The sequence below is a fragment of the Ctenocephalides felis genome, unplaced genomic scaffold (genome assembly GCF_003426905.1).
Source record: "Ctenocephalides felis isolate EL2017-DRISC unplaced genomic scaffold, ASM342690v1 CF-g0.4_SCAFFOLD_03571, whole genome shotgun sequence".
Classification (NCBI taxonomy): Eukaryota; Metazoa; Arthropoda; class Insecta; order Siphonaptera; family Pulicidae; genus Ctenocephalides; species Ctenocephalides felis.
In genome coordinates this window covers 38,853,258-38,877,870 of record NW_020539725.1, presented here as the reverse complement: position 1 = coordinate 38,877,870, position 24,613 = coordinate 38,853,258, and the positions used below count along the sequence as shown (strand labels likewise).

Sequence of the window (24,613 nt, the reverse complement as noted above, 5' to 3'; positions counted from 1 at the left end):
ATAGGGTTCACTGCATTATTTTCATATAAAAATAAACATATTCAAAGAACTCTATATTTTCTCTTCAAATATAATTACAAAATTGATTTTGATTACCATGTTTTTTGTCAATTTGAGATTTTTATGCATATTGAAATGCATAAAATAGTAATTATTATAATAAAATGAACAAAAACGTTTGAACTATTTGTAAACTATTTCCAAAGTCTTAATAAATCCTCAGATATGTTAACAACACACTAGAGAACACATTTGTGTCAAGTATTATATTTCAAAGTTGTCGGAGTTGTGAAGTCGGAGTCAATTCCTAACCGATCCGGCTTCGGATATGAAAAGCCTATCTTTATGATCAACCATTACTTCGACCAACAATTTGATAAATTTGTTTTTCGAATTCTTCCTTCATATAAAAATTTATTCTCCAGTTGATATGAATAAACATCTCTCCATGCATTCGTGTAGCGCAGATGTATATATTTTCCTTGCACGCGTGCAATACAAAGCATAATAATAATAATATCGTCTGTAAGGTTTTACGATCAGCATGCAGTTGTGACATGTTCGGTCGTAAAATTTATTTAAATGTTTGCAATAAATTGTATTCACAATATACCCTTCATACCAATAGTAGTAAATCTCGAGATAATTGGTAAACATCAAACGAACTTCCATTGCAATATGCAATGTTACAATATAGTCGACTTGTAATCAAATCGTATGTTATTTCTTTAACGAGAACAGTTTTGATTAATCGTAATTGTTTGTTTAATATGATCTGTATCAGTTTATAAATATTTTTTGCGGTGATTCAGTAACCCAGAGCCACAGGTACTTTAACCAGGGCGCTCATTCTTTAAGAATTGTGACAGTTACATAGATAATCTATCATGTATTTGATATATTAATCTTGGGTATTAATGATATTCAAACAATGTAACGTGAGTTCCAATATTATGATTACCACTTTAGCTTTTCTTATTATGAAGTCAACACTGAGATGTCCCGAGAGTAAATGATTTGATTGATCACATGCGACTTAACTTAAGAATATAAATTACAAATCTGACAAGATTCTGATTGACAACTTTAAAATTAATTGATAGTATTATTATATTCTTCCGCTTAATAATCTTGAATATCGCAAAATTTATCAAATTTTAAAGAAATGAGACTTTAAATTTTCTTTCCTTTAAAAGAGCGTAAAGACAAGTATTTTCTTCATGTACCTTCGTGTGTATTTCTAACTATATGAGATCCTAGGGTCACAGGAAATTCAAGAAACTTTAACACTTGTTTTTCTCACAGATATCTTAGTTCTTAATTAGTACTTAGTTTTCATAGTAAGTTTAATGTTATTTTGTTAAGGCTATTTTTGTTTAATTTAATGGAAATGATAAAGTCAATGATATTATTCACGGAAGTCATTCCAATTGGATTTGGAATTACTATTACGCAGCATGAAAATATCACCATCACTAACATAAGAGCCTTACAAATCAATAATGATATCTTCATAAAAATGTTATTCTAGAACTGTAATTTCTATTTATCTAAAAGGTTCTATGTTATTATAGGCAATATTATTCTATACTCCGCGATGGCTGTGGAAGTCCTGGGAAGGCGGCAAGATAAACGCATTGATGATGGATTTGGATGTGGGTATTTGTAGCGAAATTGAGAAGAAACAGAAGAAAAAGCTTTTACTAGACTATTTATGGGACAATCTGAGGTACCATAACTGGTGGGCATATCGTTATTACATTTGCGAACTACTATCTCTGATAAACGTAGTAGGTAAGTAACTATGTTGGATTATTTTATAATTTTATTTTAACACACACAAACTTTATAATATACTCATACACGTCCACACTTTGCCGTGATTTTATTTTAAATTAAAAAGTTGAACAAAGATATGTATTTGTTACATTTAGTTTAACGTTACTACTATCTGTTCATCAATTTACCTAGTCAACAATTTGTCTACGTATTTATCTATCAACTTGATAATCAATCTACCATTTTACCGGTTTATCAATTTACTTGTCAATCTATTTACCATTTACCTATCGACCTGTTTATCAATACACCATTTTACCTGTCAACCATTCTAGATGTCTACCAATTAACCTGTTCAATAATTTACCTGTTGAACAATTTACCTGTTTAGCAATTTGTCTACTAATTTACTTATTAACCTGTCTATCAATCTACCAATTTTCCGGCCTACAAATTTACCTGTCATCCCGTTCTACATGTCTACTAATCAACCTGTCAACTTGTTTATTTGTCTACTTATTCGTCTATCTACCAGTTCTCCTCTCTACCATTTTACATATCAACCAATTTACCTGTCCACCAGTTTACCTATATAAAATCTCTAATTTACCTTATTTGTTTTCGCATTATAAAAAATAAAGCTCAAATTGATTGTACGTTTTAGTTAAAAAACGTTTGTATATGAAGAAGAAAAGGGTAGTTTTAGGGTTTTCCCGGCAATTATTCAATTTAAAAAAAAACATTTTAAAAAAAGAATTGGCCAAATTGGTTCAGGCATTGTTGAGTTATACGCTTACCAACACATTTTGCGATTCATTTTTATATTATAGATCAATTGGCAGTTTTAGAACTTTCATTCATTAACTGGTGAATAGACTAATTTTGATTTTCTTTCCAGGTCAGATGTTTTTGATGAACCGTTTTTTCGACGGTGAATTCATGTCATTTGGACTCGATGTCATAAAGCACCTCGAGTCTGATCAAGAAGAGCGAATGGATCCAATGATCTATATTTTTCCCCGAATGACAAAATGCACGTTCTTCAAATTTGGTGTGAGCGGAGAAGTTGAAAAACACGACGCCATCTGCATTCTTCCTCTCAACGTAGTCAACGAAAAAATTTACGTTTTCTTATGGTTTTGGTTCATAATTCTGTCAATCTTAACGTTTCTCACATTAATCTATCGAGTAGTGATAATATTTTCTCCAAGAATGAGAGTTTATTTGCTTCGTATGAGGTTTAGACTGATCAAACGTGATGCCGTAGAAGTCATCGTAAGGAGGTCGAAAATGGGAGACTGGTTTCTCCTGTACATGTTAGGAGAGAATGTTGATTCGGTGATATTTCGAGATGTTATGCAAGAGTTGGCGATCAGATTAGGCCAAGATCAACACCACCACGTGCCTGGTGTCAAAGGAGAGATCCAGGAAGCGTGACCAGAGCCAATCCCGCGTCCAGCTTGGAGGGACGCGGAGGCTGGGAAGACTAATTTCAAAAATGTTTGAGAAACGTATTATTAGAAAGTAAACTCTATTATTGTACAACCGTAGATCGCTCTTTACGGAAAAAAGATTTTGTACAGTCAAAAATGTATAAAATAGGAAAGCATCATGCATCTAATACATTGATAGAGTTTGCACTAAACATATATTGCTATATATGTAAAATGTGCCAAAATTGGGAGTGTTTGGATACAAAGTGCCATAGCAAAATTATGAAAATGTATAATGTATTCATAGGTTCATTTATACATGAACCAATTTTATATGAAATATCATTTTCATAAAATTATGAATTATGATAAATCAAATTTAACGATGACGGATTATAAGGTGACGAACGAATCATACAATATTGACAAAATTGAGTACACATCAACGCCTTTTTTTATATTTCTAGTTGATTATAGTTAATTATGAGCGCGTAATGAATATTTAAGTCCAAAAAATTAGCAAAAAGTGCATTATATATTGTGCCTAATAACGAAGGCGTATAAGCAAATCAATAATTAGAAAAGTTAACAAAATACTGCCAAATTTCAAATATTGTAAATTATAAAAATATTTTGATGACAAAATAATGAGAAGTATTTATAAGTTTATATAATATTAAATATGGTCTCAAATTTATATTAGAATTTAGATAATTAGTTAATATGTTAATGTTTTATATAAGAATTATGGTAATAATTGTCGATGAATGCTAATTTGTGTTATTATTATGTTACATTAATAAAAAATTGAAGACAATCCCGTTGTATACAGCAATGAATATAGATTTGATGAGGTTTTCAATACAAAAATTGTTCTTATTCAAGATTTACTTCTTTTATCTTTCATTAATATAACAATTTATAAGTCGAAAAATCCCTAAGGTTAGTAATGTATTATCACCAAATTTCTAAGTAACAATTTTTTTTAAACAAATAAACAGTTTTAGCTAAATTAGTAATCTAATACCTAACATTTCATAATACAATTAGTGTTTGATATATTTTTAAATTAAAAATCTAGAACAATTTTACTTTATAGATTAAAAATCAAACCACAAGAAATAATTATTTATAGGAAATCTGAAATGACAAAAGAATTTTAATACAACTTTTATAATTGGTTTAATCAATTTAAATCTAACATTTATATTGCCAATTAAATAATATAAGCAAATTAGCATTCACTATATGAAATAGTATTAATTAGTAAATGATTAAGATATAATTTTTGATAAAAAGTTAAATTTAAAGACAATATTAGAATTAAGTTTATTCCTTAAGGAGTAGAAACGGAATATTGGAAATAAATTTAGCATATTAAAATATATCGAAATGTATGTTGAGTGTGTATCTAGTTATACTTATAAAGAATCTATGTCGATAACCAAAGAAATAAATAATTTAAAATAAGTTTTAGTTGATTTATTAAATAAACTTTTATTTTCTGATAAAAATATGCCATGATCTAAAATACCATATCTTTTTTGGTTTATCTTTAGCATATAACATGCACACTATAAAATGTGAATCTATTGCAATATTACCATGGGCGTTAAATAAATAAATAAATAAATAATGAAAGATGATCATATAATCCATTAATGAATGGAAAATAAGTTCATGTCATTGGAAATATGTGCAGGAAATTCTGGAAAATTGTTCAACCTAATCTTAATAATATTGAATTTGTTCCTAATTATTTTTTATTGCGAGTAACTTGCGCCAACAGATTATGAATTTTAATTAAATACAGATTGATTATATAATTTGATGTGAAACAATATAATTATTATTTTCTATGACATTTTAGTCAAAGCTAACGTAATAAAGACAAACAAATCTGTCAAATGTGATAATTGAAAAATACAATTCATAAACCCCAGGCTATGAGAAATTGTATATCAAAAGTTCAATTATAATTTCAATTAACGTGTATATGTTTTCCTGTTTTTGAGGCAAGTATTTGTTATATACAGAAATTATAAAACAAGGAAAATAAATGTTTTATCATTCTGCATATGACAAAAACTCCTTATGGCAAATTGAACTAACTTTATAAAAAAATAATTATTCAATTAAATTTATAATATGTATATATATATATATATATATATATACATAAATGCATATATATATGCTTTATAATTTTCAGGCATGACAACAAAACTTAATATATATTTGATAGAAAAAAATCGTTTTTATTGAAGCTTAATTTAAATACAGATGTTTTCATATTTTGTTGAGTTAAATGCATGTCCCATAGATCCTGAAGAATAAAAAATAATAACTAGTTAATAAACTGCACAACAAAAAAACTGCCAAAAATGTATCAATAATTAGATAAATAAAATACTAATTAACCTAAAGATAAATCCTTTCTAATAAGTTTTGAGCATGTACTGTAAGTCCTTTTTTGTAATACATTAATATTATTAATGTTGATATGAACTGCCAGTATTTTTTTTAGGAAGCAGATAATTATCATTTCATAACATTTCATGTTTTTTTTTAAGTAATCTCAACATCTTAATTGACTTTTAGTAGTTTTATGTCACATCCATCTAAATCTATTTTGGTTTCGGTGTTCTCAGGTTCTATTTCGACAATTGTTCATCAAGAAAAGATCATTTGTATTGGCTCAGACATTTTAAGTATTTCTGACAATTTCCCCTCATTCTCCTAGGAGTGCTCATTAATCGTTGAGCCATCAAATGAATTACAAAGAAGAAATGTTTTGAAAACGTTTAGATGACTTTAATTGTGCTGGTAAATTTATTTCTATTGTATTTTGAAACAGATGTTTGAAAGACGTGTAATCATTAGATTTTTAAGGGAATTTTGAGTTATGCACAACTTTGAGACAACCCAAGTTTTTTTGAGTATTTTATTACTATTTCTAACTTTTTGTCCGATAATATGGTGATACACGAAATATTAAAGTAAGCATGCACGCTAATATAAATAATTTCATAAAACGAATAAAGATTTCGTTTTTTCATATCGTTGTCAAATCTAACACTACATTTTTCCCAAACAACTTTTATACAAAAAACAATATGTCTAGTATGCTTCACTGTTTATCATTTTTTAAGTTTTAAAAATTATTTAGAATGTATGCTACAATTATTTTACTGGATCTCTGAAAACATTTACATTTTATGTAGTAATTTATTTTTTTTATTTTTTGAAGAATTTCAATTGTCAGATTTCAAAATTGTATAAAAATATAAATATTTCACAGATTCTTGATTATTTAAAACAAAGTTATTTAACAAAATATTTAAGTATTTTTTATGAAAATATCCAATGAGCTGATTTTGGAAAAAAATAAAGTCGTGGACAATTGAAATTAAAAAAAAAAACAATATAATTAATTTAGGAATAAAATTAAATAATATAATACAATAATCAATACTGTTTGATATTTATATGCGCCTCTTCTTAGGCAAACTTTACACAAGAAGGCATCATTAGTTGCGGCTGAAAATGTTTTATGTCTCTATATTTAAACTATAAGATCTTCTGTTTAGTTATTATCCTATTATTATAATATATTATATATTACAATTAAAAAACTAAAATAATTAAAATTTGCTAAAATAAATAGATTGAACTTTTTATATATATTATATATTTTGTATATTAGAAAAAGTGCCAAAATATTATTTGATATCCAAAAAAATATATTTAATTTTTTATAATTAATTAAATTAAATTTAAAATCAATTCAGAAAAGTAGCAGTCATTTTTTCACTTTTGTAATTTACCTATTAAACTATTTTAATTGATTATAACGATTATCATAAATTTTGATGTGTCTTTTTCTCACATTACTATAACATAAATTGATTGCCTTATATTTAATTTTAATTTTAATTAGTAAAGTTAATAATAATAACTGAGAATTTTGTACAGTTCAAAAAAGAGTTTAGAAAAATTGAAAATCTTCAAACAGAATTTGAAAAAAAAATTCTTCTTATTCCACTTATTTATACGAGAAGTTCAAAAGTTGCCTTGGAGCCTATAAATTATTTATATCGTGTGTTTGTATTTTAATTTTCATATTTAACATTTTATAAACTATGTTTTATGTCTTTTGTACAGTTCTATTAATTTATCGGATTGATATATAAAACATAAAAAACAACAGTAGATGGAATAAACCGAATATTGAAGTGGTTCTACTATTGATAGTAATAAACTTATATTATTTTAATTTAATTGCATTCTCCACGCGTATCATATAAAAACGGAATATTCAATTAATTTAAAATAACAAAAAATATGCAGTATATATATATATATATATATATATATATATATATAAATTGCTTCTTCAATTTTATGGCCATGTTGCCAATGCAAATATCATCATGCACCAGTATTGTCAATGTTTAACGATGAAGATTACTATTCAGTGCATGCACTCTGCAAAATTCAAGAATTCCGCAATAAATGTTAATCTGTTTTCAATTAAATTACATTATAACCCCTTGAATAAATGTAAAACTTATTAATTTCCTGAAGTTTGTGTTCATCAAAAAATTCGGTTCGCTAATTTTATGTTTTCTCGACGTTTCAAGACATTCTGGATCGAAAAGAACCAAATTTGAAAAAAGTATGTGTGTGTTTTTTTTGAAATTGGTGTTCTTAGTTCATTTAAAAATCAGCTTGGTACCAAATGGTAAAAACAGTACATGCATAATATTTTTATACCTTCTTTCTGGCTGAATAAATGATTCTATATTTTTAAATCCATAGTAACTTAAATTATTGACATAAAAAATGTATCTATTTCTTGTACTACTTATTAATTTAAAAAATCCTTAATGTGAAAAAAACTCTTTAATGTGATAAAAGCTCTAAATGCGATGACTAATTCCTTGAACTTTTTGCTCATTGTTAATCAGTCTAGTGCATTTTAATCCTTAATAAATTTAATTAAGATTATCATCTATCTATCCAGTTTATATATATATATATATATATTAGGGTGGTCCTTAACATGGACATTTTCGAATTTCCTTGCTCCCAAGGGCTCAAGTGGTTCCAAATTTTTGATAAAAAACAATTCTCTGAAAGTTTTAGCTCTTATTATTGTCTCTCAAATAGAGCGCAATTCAATCCAAGTTTTGTATGGAAATAGCATGGAAAATTTTTCAAAAATTTTATAAATATTTTTATATGTAATTTAGCAAACAAATGAATAAATAAAACCCATTCATTTGTCGCTAAGTTATACCTAAAACATTTTTTTTAATTTTTAATTTTTTTCATTTCAAATTCATCTGCTATGATTTTCTATATTATCCTTTAACAAATGTGTATAAATGTAGGCGTCATTTAAAGATTGTTTACAGTAAATAAAAATGTTAAATTTTTGCTGTGTTTTTGCTCAAAATTAATTTAGCTAACATCTTATTTTGTACGGTTTTATATGTAAATTAAAAAAAAGAAAGTTTAGTTAAGAACATATATGAGCTCGTGTTCGTAAATGCTCTCAAAAAATCTGCTCTTATTTTAGAAAATTAAATGCCAGTTCACAAAAATTAATTAAGATTTGCTTTGAACAGGTATTTTTGAGAGAAAAGTGGTCACTTTCTTTTTTTGCAACAAATTTAATTACCAAAAGTTAATTATGAACGTTTTATACGCGTTTTTCATAAAAAACCAGAATCAATTTCAAACACTTTTGCCCGAACCGGTTTCTTTATTATTATTAATTTAAGATGCAATTTCATATTAGATTTCAAAAATATAGTTTCAATAGCTAATAAATTTTATCAAATGCAATTTTTCATTTTTAAAGAATTTTTAGAATAATTTTAATGTGTTCAATATCTGTACAGGGTTGTTTAGATAGACATATGCAGAAAAATATAAAACATCAATCCTTTATTCCGATGACAAAATTTATATGCATTTCTAAGCGATCTAACGTATGTGGCTCCGGTGATAAACTTTTACTAAATAAACATTTGCTCGACGTAGAATATTTTCTGAATGCACATGAACTGCATTTGAAATCGTCGTTGTACGATTTGGTATTCCGATATATTTTTGTTTACTGACTTTAAAATGTGGAACGTTGCCAGCCGTGTGAAAGCTTACGAGTTGTCGAACAATGAGAGGAATAATGTAAATCGAAAAGCTCCTGTTTAGAATTACTTATGTGACATATTGCATGGAATAAAAATCATTGAAATATTTGAACGAGGAATTGATTGAGAAAATGCACCTGCAGGAAGAACAGATTTAAAAATTTTATATATTTAGTAAAGGAGTAATATTAAATACTGTATATTGTCTTAATTTACACATGGAAATGAACATGATAATATTTAGGCACATTTAAGTCCAGGGTTATTACATTCCAATGTACTTTACATAGAGGATCAACATAGTGGATTAGATAATGAGTCTCAATACAGTAAGTACCTACAACGTGTTGCTACATTAACATTATTTCATTTATTAGCAACTGGAATTTTAGAACAATTGAAACTACGTAGCACTACATCACATATTATCAATATAAATTGCACCACATTGTAGTTACATATACTCCGAAAATAAATTAGCACTGTTAATTAATTTCCAGTAATTCTTCTAAATATAAACGTTTCTCGTACTAAATATATACGTTTCTCACTTTATCGTAATAATAACATTTGTTAATATATTAGTAACAAAAAAAGAAAGTGATCACTTTTATTTCAAAAATAACTAATCAAAGCAAATATTAATTAATTTTTGTAAAATAAAAGTTAAATTTTTAAAATTAGAGCACATTTTTCGAGAGCATCTACGAACACAAGCTCATATACTTTCTCAACTAAACTGTTTTTTCAATTTACATAAAAAAACGTACAAAATGAAATGATAAGAAAATGTGAAGTTAGCTAAATTATTTTTAAGCTAAAACACAACCTGCAAAAATTTAACAGACTTACTATAAACAACCTTTGAATAACGCCATTTATAAATATTTGTTAAATGACAATATAGAAGATATATATATATATATATATATATATATATATATATAAAATAGATACTCTTAATTAAATTTATTAAGAATTAAAATGCACTGGACTGATTAACAATGATCAAAAAGTTCAATGAATATGTAATCACATTTAGAGCTTTTATCACATTAAAGATTTCTTAATTAGCTGAGTAATAGTGTTTTTGAAATTAATGAGTAAGCACAAGAAATAAATACTATACTTTTTTCATGTCAATAATTTAAGTTACTATGTATTTAAAAATAGAGAATAATTTATACAGCCTGGAAAACAGATAAATATAAAACATTTATGCACATACTGTTTTTACCATTTGGTAGCAAACTGATTTTTAGATGAATTCAGAATTCCAATTTCAAAATTAAGTATTCCATTTATTCAAGCGGTTATAATATAATTTAATTGAAAAGAGATGAACATTTATTGGGGAATTCTTGAATTTTGCAGTAATCTGCAGTAATTTGCAGTAAATCAGTAACATTGACAATACTGTATAATAACCAAGAATATATTAAGACTTCATAGTGCGTTGGGAAAATATTTCTACTGCAAAACAGATGGTTCACTACATACAAATGCAGATAATTGATAGCTGATATGTATGTAGATCATAAAAACGACTGTTGTCAACAAAAATGAGAAAAATAATTCCAGAAAAGATAGATCATAAAAAATGCTCTACTTAAACCGTCAAATATGTGGAAAAAAAGTTTGCAAAGTTATACATTGTAACTCCGGTCGTAATATTTACAAATTCATCCAGAGAAAATAGAATTGGTTCGTTTGGTCGTATATACATATGTTCATACATACATATAAATGAAATAATTATGACTGAAATAAAGTGTATTTGCTTTGATAATAATTTCATACACTAAACTGGCAAATTGATGTACTCAATGAGATCAGAAGTTTGAGTCTAATTCTTCTAGTTGTTTATTTTCGCTTTTAATTCTACACGTAAGAGAAAAAAAGATTTTGAGTATTTTCAAATATTTGAACATAATCTAATTAAACTAGTGGTGTATGGCATCGTGCCTTAAGGCAAATTGATGGAACTTCCCGTACCGTAACGAAATGTTCGAGAAATATTAGTTTCAAACAGATTATTATAAATACTGTAACATTGTCGAATATTTGTAAGAATTATATAAACTGAATTGCAAAGTTGAAATTATTTGATAGAATTAAAAATAAAACCTGAATTATTTTTGATATACAAAAAAAAAAATTTGAAAAAAAAAATGGAAAAAAAAAATTTGAAAAAAAATGAAACAAATTTTTTTTTCAAAAGCAATTATTTTGTAAAAACAAGCAAACGTTTTTTGAATCATTTAAATCGGATGATTAGTTCTCTCAAAAACTGCCATTCTTTGCACATTTTGCTCTGTATCTCCGTAACGGCTGGGCCTGCCTTTGCCAAAAACTAATCACCACATATCTATATAATAGGAATCGAATGTTTTTAAACGATTGAAATCGGTTGATCCGTGCGCCCGAAAACCTGAACGAAAAAATGCGGGCGAAACACACACACATCCATTTTTTCTGAGGTATGTCAAAATGTTCACAAACCTTCAAAACGTCGAGAAATGCGAAAATTTTCATTTTTGATTTTCGGCCTATTATTGTAACTACCCTACGGGAAGTTAATAAGGTTACGCATATATATCTTTGAAAAAATATTTAGAAAATCTTTAACTTTTTTTGTTCTTGTTTGATCCTTCTCCTACATATCTCAATAACTCATAATTGGTGCAATATCCTCTATGCATTTTTAATAAATTGAGTTGTGAGTGAGTTTTTTTTAAATAAGTAGCTCCTAATATAAAGTTTATTTGCAATTACACATTTGCATTCAGACAATTATGTTTCATTATGATCTAAGTATTTCGAAACTCCAATGATACAATAATGATAACTTCTCCTATGAGATTATTATGTAAAACATTAGGAATAAGAATTAAGCTACCACTACTGTATATGGTAAGTTTTGGGCAGCCTCTCTATTTTTAATCTCTAAGTATTAAATAAAATCTAATAATTTCACAAACTGCTGTTGAAGAACGTAATCCGAGCTCCTATGCGAAAGTTTTTTAATATTCATCAAACGGAGAATTTCGGAAAGTTGGCAGGCGGGCAGGCAGGCGGTCGTGTGTGGGCTTTGCAGAAATGTATGGTTAGTTTATTGAGTGTGACGTCATGTGTGGACTGTACGTTCAACCTTGATCGGAATCGAACCCGGACCGCACCCACGCCGTAATGGATAAAGGTACGAAATGGCACAATATATTAATTGTTAACTATTCGATTTGTGAGAAAATTTCGAAATAGTAGAATTGATTAAAATTCTGTTGCGAAATAATGCAACAAATGAATATATACCTTGTTGTGAGTGTCAGTTTGCCTTGAGGCGAATTGCACGAGCTTCTCAACAAATAGAAAAAATAATTGATATCAATATAAATTTTCACTCACAAACAAAATTTTAGCACTACAATTGTCACAACAAAGCAATCTAATTTTCACAAATTTTTGGCTGAAACTTGAAAATTTGTACATTAGTCTAAGATTTTCTGAGAAAATGGAAATAAAAAATTATGTTTAACACTTTGTTAAGCACAAAGAAACATCTTGGTCGATTTTAGCATAAATCCAATAAAACGTAACTAATAAAACAACACGACTAATAAAATTTTTCAAAATAATGTTATTCGGAAAGATCTTCACCAAAAACAAATCGGCACAATTGATACTTATGGAAAAAAACGTGAAATTTGTACAGTTCTTATTAACATATATATAAATAAATATATATATATATATATATTATATTGGAATAATTTTGCAGCCTAATCGTCGAATTAAAAAAATATTACATAAAAAAAAAATTTATTCCATTAAACGTTTCGACCTGTTCATGATGCACCGCTATTGAAAACATAGAATATAGGAAGGCAATATATGCCCTTTAATTTCTCGTTGTTAATATATTAATATATTATATTTTTACACAAATTTAGTGTTCAATAAATTTTACATCATTAATTGATTTTTTTTTTGTTTTTCATGGTTTGATTACTGAATGATGACACACATCAAGTGTCGAAACGTTTAATGGAATAAATAATTTTTATAATTATTTTTTTTTAATTCGATGATTGGGCTGCAAAATTATTCCAAATATGTATCAACGTCGACAAAACTATCACACACATATATATATATATATATATATATATATATTATAAATACTCTTTTCAATTTTAAAGATAAACGAGTCATAATGAAAAGATATAGACAAAATATTGAAAAAATAAAATTAGCAAAACAAATTTTCTGAAGAAAATTAATATCTCATTTGGCAGTTTAATTAAATTTACCCTTTAAATTTAATTATCTAATTTAAACACGGTGTAACTTGTGAACAAAAAATAAATGTTACAATATTATCTATTCTACTTTTCATAAGTTGACTAAATAATAACAATTTATACTTAGTTAATAAAATAACTACAGGACAATATCTGTAAAGTTATAAGCACTGTGAGCTTATATAATATATCAATACAGAACTTAAAAAAATTGAGTAAATAATATTTACTTGTTCGTCAAATTTAGAGCTTACGAATAGAATTATGTTCATCTATTTCTCCACTTAAAATATTGTTTTTAATACGTTTTTCTTTGTAACTCTGAAACGGTTGCACCGTCCTTACGAAGCATCAATAGAATATGCACCTTGACAATTTGAATCTTTGAATATTTTTTAACCATTTGAAATAATTCAACCAATCTCCTCAAAACACTGTATATTTTTAAAAATGAGAACATACAGATCTATTTCTCCTGGAAAAGACTGCGTAAAACGCCATTGACACATTTGCTACCGTTAATAGGCTTGCGATCATGGGAAACAAGAAGAGCAAATGGCAATAATCAGAAAAAAATAATTCGAAGAAAAAAATATAGCATGCTAATTCCTCCCCCCCCATAAAGTAATGCCTAACGATGGTTTCCGTGAGGGCCAGATGCAAGAGATAAGCGGAATTTAGTCGGTATTATACCCAGGCGGTATTGAGTCCGACATATCCCGACAAAAGACCCAGTCTAGGATGTCTAAACGCATTTCCTTCGCTATACAAAAAACGCCTATTTTTTCTGAGGTAAGTACTAAAATTTGCAACAAATTATATCAACTTTAGCTACATTGTCCTGCAGTTTGTTAAACAAAACATTCTCAAAATCAGTTGTGAGGAAACTCAGTTCCAAAACTCGATACAACTCATTACAAGTAGAAGATTGTTTTACCTTCCATTCCATTCCGTTCAGTCAAGTGTTTTTCCACTCGATGGCTTGACCACTCATAAAATCCTTACAAAAATATTAAAAAAAAATGTCTCTGCTTCTACTTTATCAAAATTCAGGTAGCTTGAACAAGGACATAATAAATGAATTTTCCTTATCCTCGACCAGTACGGGCCCGACGAGTGAGTTATTAATGTGTATCTCGGTTCACGACTCCTCGTTCACACGAGATGTCTTAATATGGATAAAACGGCGTAGGCACACGTACACTTACCGTGTGTATTTCTTAAACATATGTATTTCTTCACGGCTACGCAATATCTTCTCTGACTTAACTCCGAAGGGTGACTGCCCTCGTCGTGTGAGATACCCGATTGTTTATGTTAGAGAAGCGATATATCGATTTGTAGGTGAGGCTAATGCAAAATATACTAGAAGAACGAAGTATCCATATATATTTTACAAATCACATTCATATGCCTACATCAATGGATTGGACTTTCCAGCAATAATCAGTTCTTTGGCATAAATCGTAAATCTATATGAAACATCGTCATTTCCAATTTTGAAGTAAAGTTTACAAGTTTTGATTGGAGGGCGCAAGCTGGTGAATGCGTAACGAGGGCGATAAGAAAACTGTGATCAGACAAAGCAAATGGAAGATTTAAGTTAGTGAGTTTAGAAATATATATTACATAATCCTATGAAAAAATAGATAAATTATTAATATAAGCAAATCTTATAATTCAGTATGCCTAGGCCAAATATTTCCCCTGCGTATCACCAGAATACCTACTAAGCACCAAGTTTTTAGGAGATATAAGTTAGTAATGACAAAAATATGCATTTTGCTGTAGACGCAAGAGCAACATGAAATCTATTCATTATTCAGTGCGTTCGACAAAAAGACAGACATTGTATATTTATATTATGGCCATAGTGGCGAGATTTAATAGTTAATGGTAGTAATATAAAATATACCAAGTATATTTCGCCAATTTGAAGGTTAGAATTAATGTATAGTATATTTTAGCCTTATATTAAAGTAGTAAAGATTATGCCAAAAACATGATAAACCACTGATGCAGAACATACTTATATGATTTATGATCAAGTAGGCTCTGAAAAGACAAGAAAAATCTGTCGTAATTTCAATAGCATCTTTTTGTACGGAGATGGACAACTTTTGGAAAATAATATATTGAATAGATAATAGATAAATTGAAAACATAAATAAGTATTAAACGAAACGATCTAACATAAAACAATAAGCGATTGAGTTTTATCAAGATAACATTTCCGACATTTTTTAATAACGTATGAAACATTTTTGTCTTTCCATAGGTCTGAATAAAAGATTAACAGGAATAACTATTAGAAAAGATATATATTAAACATAAGGCATTGGGCAGCAAATATAAATCATACTATTTCATCAAACTCAAATCGGAGATATATGTATCAATTTTTAAATGTCTAACTAAAAGCTCATTGTCAGGAAACAAACACAATATTCAAGTTGATATGTATTTGTACATAATTTCAATATGGAATAAAACTAATTACTATAAACTATCTTTATATTTTGTTGAATTATGTTTTTTCATAACAATTTCTATTTGTTTTCAAATTTTGAATTAAATTTCGTGGAAATATTAGTCCTTTTATTAAATTTTTTCACGACCAAAATATAAAAGCGTGATATTGATATTTGTAGTCAACAAATATTCATACTATGTATTCAATACACAAATAATAAACATATATAATTGTAGTACTTTGTGATCTAATTCTAAATAATGAGCACGAGTTTCTCTTAGAATTATTTCTAGAACAAAAACTTACGTGCAAATATATTAAAATAAAAATGTTCTCTACAATATTGGATTAAGATTACTTCTAGTATCGTAGTTTTGATCAGAAATTCGTACAAAATTCAATTTTCTTTTAAGCCATTCTACGATTTAATAATGCTAAAGTAGTTGAAATATTATTATTGGATCTTATATCGAAATTCAATATCTTTTTAAGTTCATAAAAACTGTGATTTTATTTCGGAAGTTCATGTTCATTACTGGAAAATCTCTGTTACTGTTTGTTCTTGATGTAAGTTCAATAATAATAAATACAAAATAAATTAAATAATAATTGTATTCCGTATAAATGCAAAATCAATGATATTCTCAATTCGTTTTATGTTAACTTCGAATTTGACTATAAAATAGTAAATTTCCATAGCCCCTGTGCGGTGTATGACCAATAAACAAAACATAAATAAATTACAAATTATACAAATAAAGCATTAACAATGATACTCGGAATAAAGAGAATCCTATCACTTATCATCATATGTTCAAATCACTATCTTCACAACCGACTGAATATACCATTTATATATGAAATTATAAAAAAGGAAGCAAGGAAATTTTTTGAAAAATGCAAACATAGTAATAACCCAACTATACGGATATTGGATTTATAACTCGAAATATATTTTGTTACAATAATTACAACCTACCGTCAGTCATTCTTAATAAAGAACACTGTAAGACACCTCCAAAATCATCAGTGTAATATGGTGTTTTGTGATTTTTTTTTCATTATCTATTTAATTTATTTAATTATACAATCAATAATGTTTCAAATGTTATATATCAATGAATTGTATTAGTATCAGATGCTAGGCATACAAAATCTTATATACTCACTTTTTCTTTTATGCAATAATAATATATATATGGAACAAATAAATCTTTTCAAACAAACAAACATATAAATATGATGATCAAGGTATGTTATTGAATTTTATAATATAAAAACAACTTAAGAATTGAAGGTAGTAGAAGTAAAGTCGAGAAATACAATAAAAGAAATTTGCAGATTCGGAGCTCAAAAATATCTGTCAATAAATAATGCTGACATATATCGAGTAATGGAATTGGTATTTAGTTTGCAATTATTACTATTAAATAGTTTCAATTATTACGAGATCTATTTACAGTACGCCCATGTAGCATGCACATCCTTTCACAGATAATCCGTGTAACGAGTATTTATGTATATTAAAATTCATGATAATATAAATTTCATTTAGCTTTACGATTCAACCAGTAATGTTGCGAAGTCTTTACTTTGCTGATAGTGTACCTGTACTTACTTAGACCGACACATACTTGATGCAGATATTCGAACGGCTAAAGAGCTTTGACTATTAATAGACAGGGCTCTGGTCACTAAAAATCGTATATATATATATATATATATTTTTGAAATTGAAATATTTTTGCAGCCCAATCGACGAACTAAAAAAAAGATTAAATAGAAAAATTATTTATTCCGTTTCGATATTGATGTGTATCATCATTCAGTAATCTAAAAAACATTACATAAATACAAAAGTTGATAATAAATGTAAATATATGAAAAGGAGAAAATTATACCATATATAATTAAAGGAGAACACTAAATTTGTGTAAAAGAATAATATACTAATATTAATAAACAAGGAATAAGAGCATCTCTCTTATATTGTATGTATTCAATAGCGGTGCATTATGAACACTGGTCAAGGTTACGAAGCAGTATACATATATACATATATATATTAACAAAGTCTAATAATCGGGCATAACATCAATAAAAAACATGAATTTCTTTCAAAAATTTATTTTAAATCCATACGTTTCGGCTATAATCCTAGCTTTCATTGATGTTATGCCCGATTATTAGACTTTGTAATACATATGTAATACATATGTCAACATCAAATTCAGAATCATACAAAATACATACATATATATATATATATATATATATATATATATATAATACATTAAGAAAGTATGTATACTTATTGCCAAAATAAAAATGATTCATAAATTCATAGTTCTTGTGCACATATCGTACACATATTTCTGCGAGCGAAATATTTAAGATAAAGTTTGACAGAAGTAATATTCATACATAAATAATTTTAAAGTTATGTATTATTATATTACGATAGGATAATATATAGTGTTCTATCACAATACGTAAATTGTGCTAGTTCTTCTTATTTCATTAGAATAGAGATTAAATTTTCTAGTAAATGAAGGCTTGTACTATAGGTTTAATTTTTCATAAAGGATCGAGCGGGGTTTAAAGGTCCGCCGATGAAAAAATCTACCACACATATCTCAATAACTAGTAAAGTTAGAATTTTTTTAACAGCAATATTTGAAAGTAGAGGGCAAAATATGTATAACTAGCCATCACATTGAATATTGCACAAAGGTAAATTAAGAAGTACATTAGGCTAAAAAAGCACATTAAATACATTAAGCTACATTAAACTTTACAAGAGATAAACAGTTATTCCAACCGTGCTGCAGAATATTTCCGAAGAAATGCCAAATCAAGGTTATATAAAGCGTTATCTTTGTTTGATGTATCTAAGTCAATTTTGTATTGCTATCGGACGAATAAAAGCTCTTGCTTAAAAGAACTATTTATTTTCCAGCCCTCTGATTACAGAGATGCATTTAATAAAGTGTTCATAATTCTAACTATATGTTGTACACATTGCGACGTAGCAACATTGTAAACTCTTCGAGATTCTCACACCATGAATCTTAAGTTAAAACGTTAAACGAACAAATTTATCGCAGCTTATGTTGAGGATATTGGCAATGGCATATGCAAATAAAATGAAAAACCATGACATTCTTGTCGCATATTGTGCAAATAAAATGTACGCGAGAATATAATTTATAGAGGAATTAATGTAATGCTTTTTCAATGTTTGGTCAAAGACGGAGTGAGATATTTAATGCGAGCTATATTTTTTTGTATAATCTGTTTTGATTAATGATATAAAATCACACACAATCGCAGATATTATGACTCTGAAAAAGTTGGAAGAAATGAAAATGTGATGATATCATATCATAGATCTGTTTCAAGGGCGACATTTAACAATATATGTTATATTGTTAAATATTCATTTTAAACATAAATGAAATTAAAATATTTGTTATATTGAATACAGTCAATAATAATTATTTATCTATGCACATATTATCTTCCTACTACAAGCTTCAAATAAATTTAATAAAATATAATCCAACAGTATTTTTGATAGTGTAGACCGGAGCACAAATTGACTTTTATGGTGAAAACCAAAGAACACATACCAAACAAATAACTTTAATAAATACTGTAAAACTCCCAGCTTATCATTGTAAAAATGTGTTGTTTTTGTTGTTTTTCAAAAATTTTAGTCACCTAATTATTTTTATTGTTTATACCTTTTTCAGGGTAAAGGCTCAGTTTAATTCATCTTATAAAACAATTAAATAAGTTTGTTTCTATTTTTTAAATTTTTGAACAGCATCATATAATAACTTAATATTCTTATAAGCTGTTGTGCTGATTTTACTTAATACTAGTTTGTATTTAACAGGATTTTGATGTACAATATAATTTTAATTAATTTCGGATTTCCCTCAATGACAAAATATAGATTGAACAATTGGAATCCTCGTTAATAATGTTACACGTGGATGTTTCTATAAGATTACTCAATTAATTAAATTTTAATTAAAATATAGTACAAATCTGTAGAATCAAAGGTATTGAAAATTATTAAATTAAAAAAAATTGAAATTATAAATATATTTTTATATAGACTATTCGTTAAAATTATTAATTTTTTATGATAATTTGTTTATTTCAACATTATGTAAATTTTAATCATAATTAGTTTTATATCAATTGTAAATTTATTTATTAAATTATTAAATCGTATTCGTAATTAGTGAAGTTTAATTCACGTAAAAATTTCTACTAGATTCCGAAACAGAACATAGTGAAATATCTTGGTCTACATTTAGACAGCAGACTTACTTGAAAAAGCCACATAAAAACAAAAAAGCAGCAAATAATGATGAAAATGAAAGAAATTGGGAGAAAATGAAAGAAAAGGCTACTGCGTAAAAAGTCTAAGCTGAAATATTAGTTGCCCGTTGAAAATAAGTTGCTGCTATATAAATCAATCATTAAATCAATCTGGACCTACGAAATTGAGCTCTGGGAATGTGCTTACAAATCAAATATAGCTATAATGCAGAGAACTCAGTCAAAAATTTTACGTACAATACTTAATTCTCTGTGGTACATTACAAATGAAACCATTCACAACGATCTCAACATAAAAACGGTGCAAATAACGTTCAAAGAATTTAAGGAAAAATACAAACGTAAACTGGAATCACATTCAAACCCATCAATAGACGACATTACCCAACCATTTGGCGTAAGAAAATTGAAACGTCAATGGCCTTTAGATTTAGTCTTATATTAGCTTCAAAATAACATTATCTTTTTAATTGTTAAACTAAGAAGATCTCACTAGAGAAAAAAAAATTAACTGACATTTAGAGCAAATTTTTACAAGCGAAAAGTATCAAAATTATTAGAATCTTAAATAATTTTTAATAAAATTAAAAAGTAAAATTTTGACAGATATGGGGCTACTTTGAATTAATACTACTTTGGTTTAACTAAATATTTCTTAAATTCCGGATAATGGCTATTTTCACTTGGAAACATATTGCTAATTATGTTTCCAAGTGAAAATGGATGTCACTTTTTAACATGAGGCTCCTCGAAGCGGCATAGAACCCGGGACCTCTGACTAAGGTCCACTTTTGAAATGATACTTATAATGTTATTTACATTATAATGTTAAATTTATATGTAATCAAGAAAAAACTCGAAAAATCAATACTAAGTAAAATATTATGAAACAAACATTGATATTATGAAATGATTTATGAAGATATCATATTGTTATTTTATAGTTGAAAAAGTTTGGAAATCAGTCTTCTATTTTATAATAATATTTATATGAAAATCAATTCCCTCCACTATCACAAACCAATTAGATTGAACCATCAACCAACTCAACTGATATAATCAACTCGTTCAGAAAACTTTTACTTGTAATTTATTGAAAGCATCTTAATGATGAATTACACATCGGCATTTTGAAAAATAAAGCAAAAACCCCTGGAAGCCTCAAGGTAAATGTTTAGATGTCGGCATCGTGGGACCTCATCTCCCACAATTTCACATAAGCGCGCGTTACCCTCGGCGGCTTCGTAATGATAGCAGATTCCAACTATCTGTGCCTCATATAATGCCCCCGTATGCAAATGCAGTTTGCAAAAAGCACAAAAATACGACATCGTGTGTACGAGATTGAATTAAATTAATTTATAAAATCAATTTGCTCGTGTTCGGGATACGCGTAATGCTCTCATAAAAGTTTATTAGACAGAAAAGATATTGTAAAAAATAACGACAAGCAGTACATCGTGTTCCAGGGCTTGAGGGACGGTAATTTAGAATGATTTAGTGGGATCGTGAATATTTTATTCATTACTTTCCAGAAACTAAAATTTATTAATTGAATTCAGGGCAAGATATAAATACTGTGTTAATTATGGCAAAGTGGGGCTTAAGGTTGCGGGTAAAAACGTCCACCACCGATATCTCAAAAACCAGTAAAGTTAAAATTTTTTTTTAACAACATTTGAATGCTATCGGTAGAAAAATCAGCAATTTTTGAAAATGCATAACAAAAGTATTTTCTTTCCTTGTACTTGTGGACATTGATATAAATTTTAGGTATAAGTTATGTAATTGTTTTATAAGATTTATTATTAATTTTAAGTTAGATTTGGCAGTTCTTTTATATAATCTCTATAAAAACTTACACCCTGAGTCCTGGGTATGATGAAAAGAACCTATTAAATATTTACCCAGAAAAAGGTGTAAAAATAACAAATAGTATTAAAAAAAAGTCAATTTAGTTAGAAGAAATAATTAAATAAATAGTTATCGCAACTCTGGTGAAGTATATGAATAAGAACGCATCCATGAAATTTATATTTTAATTGGTTGAATAATGTAGCTATTATTTTGTAAAATCCCTTTAAAATTACGCGGTCACGTTTCTAATTGAAAATGTCACTACAATGTGTCATCAGGCTGAAATTCATTAGCTCTGACTACTAATCCACGGATGAGCCTAATATAAGTTCATGAATGAACATAAATTATAATTTTAAAGCAACATGTATTATTACCTAAATATTAAATAATTTACACACTTCAAGCCTATGTAGATATAGGTGGACTATTACAGATTGCCTTAAAAAATCCAATGGACAATTAAATCACAGATATATTGTGTAAAATACTGTTGATCTTTTTGTGGATATTTTCCAAATATCGCTCTTATTGCAAAAAAGTTACCATATGTATGATAAATAATAGTCATATTCCTTAAGATATTTCGATATATACCTCATTCTTTATGAAACCCTTGATGAAAAATTATACCTTTTTCCGTTTCCATCGAAACCATGTACAAGTAGACGTGATACGAATTTCAATATTATAAATGATCATCGTGCGGTTATACCCGACAGAAAAATGTTATTAATATCATCAATAACTTACAAATTGATTGAAGCTCACTTACGAATTGATGTGATTTACGATTATTTTGAATGTGTATACACTTTGAAGTTTTACCACTTAATAATTTAATATTTTCTTCTAATTTTCAAGATCAACTTGAAGGTTTGTAATGAAACACGTCATTTTATGTTCCGTCATATATTTTTTTAAATATTTCGTGAAGTATAAATTTTATTGCAAATGGTAACTGTATAGAAATTTCAGCACTTGTAATAAAAATTGCATCAAATCAATGCAATGGATTCTGAGAATAAACGCAGAAAAATCAATCAGTAATGTACGGGTTATATATCGAACTGAAACGTATAAATACATTCATTGAAACAAAACTTTTCTTTTACGATGTAATGTGATAATAAAATAATTCATTATTGAAGAAGCAATATCTGCTAAGGGCAAAGTACTATAGTCTATGGAATTCATTTAATGATTTTTGTGTCCTAGGTCACAAACTTCAAAATTATATATTTATAATTTTAGCAGACGTCCAATAATCTAGATATTTTGTTCTGATATTGAATTTTTACCATATGGTCTCAAAACATTTTCGTTTTAAATTTAAAAGTTTTTGTTAAGTAAAATCGTCTCTTACCCGACTCTCAGCAGTATCTCTTCATATGTTACCTTTATGCCAAATGTAGTTCTTCAATTCTCTTCAACACTAACACCTGGCAGCTAAAACCAAATTTTTCGTGGCCTTCCATATGATTTATTGTTCTGATTTGTAAAGAGACATGACCAAATTATAGCATTTTTGTCAGTCTCCTTACATGTTGAAGTTCAGCTTGTGGCGGTAATAGCTCACTCAGTAGCGTTCCTCGACTACACGCTGGAGGATTCGTACGAATCTCCAGAATTAAATATAAAGTATTAAATTAGATAAAAATTGCTAATTTATAGAATACAAGAAAAAAAAATGTATTGGAAGTAAGAAGGAAAACACAGTTTAGTTTTAGACGATAAGAAGAACCATATGAGAAATAAGAAAGAATGAAATTCCGTTGAAAGAAAATTTATTGGAAGATTAGGATTCCGAAGAAGAGATAGTATATATAATATATGTATAAGAAATATATACGAAGGAATTGTATAGAATATGCTGAAAAATAATATGAATAATGTAGGAGGCTAAAATCTGCTTTAAGCGGAGGACAATAAAATTAAAAAAAAAAGTCAGCTTGTTCATGCAGAGTTATCCCTTGATCTCTTTTGTACACTGCCCTTAGTAAAATCTAGAATAGAATTAATCAACATCTTGTTATTCCCGTTCTTGCCAATATCTTCTGAAGTTCATCCCTTTTTGGCATTTTCATCACCTCACGATTTGAAGATCTTCACTACAATTCCTTTCACAAATTCAATCGACGAAATAATCAGTGCATGAAAATATATTATTATTTTGATTGAACATAAAGGATATCCTTTTATAAACCTGTATCGAATTAGACGCCACCAAGGACATACAATGCTTTTAGTTAA

At 27.5% G+C, this 24,613-nt stretch overlaps 1 protein-coding gene across 1 annotated transcript; it reads left to right on the top strand.

Annotated features, from left to right (window-relative positions):
• The first annotated feature begins 1,217 nt into the window (after nucleotides 1-1,217).
• LOC113385049 (innexin shaking-B-like) lies at nucleotides 1,218-3,711 on the top strand. The gene is made up of 3 exons (XM_026622852.1): nucleotides 1,218-1,232; nucleotides 1,575-1,794; nucleotides 2,678-3,711. The coding sequence occupies exons 1-3, from the start codon at nucleotides 1,221-1,223 to the stop codon at nucleotides 3,214-3,216; spliced, it is 771 nt and encodes a 256-aa protein (XP_026478637.1). The 5' UTR covers nucleotides 1,218-1,220; the 3' UTR covers nucleotides 3,217-3,711.
• The last annotated feature ends 20,902 nt before the right edge of the window (nucleotides 3,712-24,613 follow it).

What these genes read in the sequence shown, in the direction of transcription:
- LOC113385049 (XM_026622852.1), top strand. An exon ending in ATCTCTGATAAACGTAGTAG is followed by an intron (nt 1,795 to 2,677) that starts GTAAGTAACTAT and finishes TTTTCTTTCCAG; the next exon opens with GTCAGATGTTTTTGATGAAC.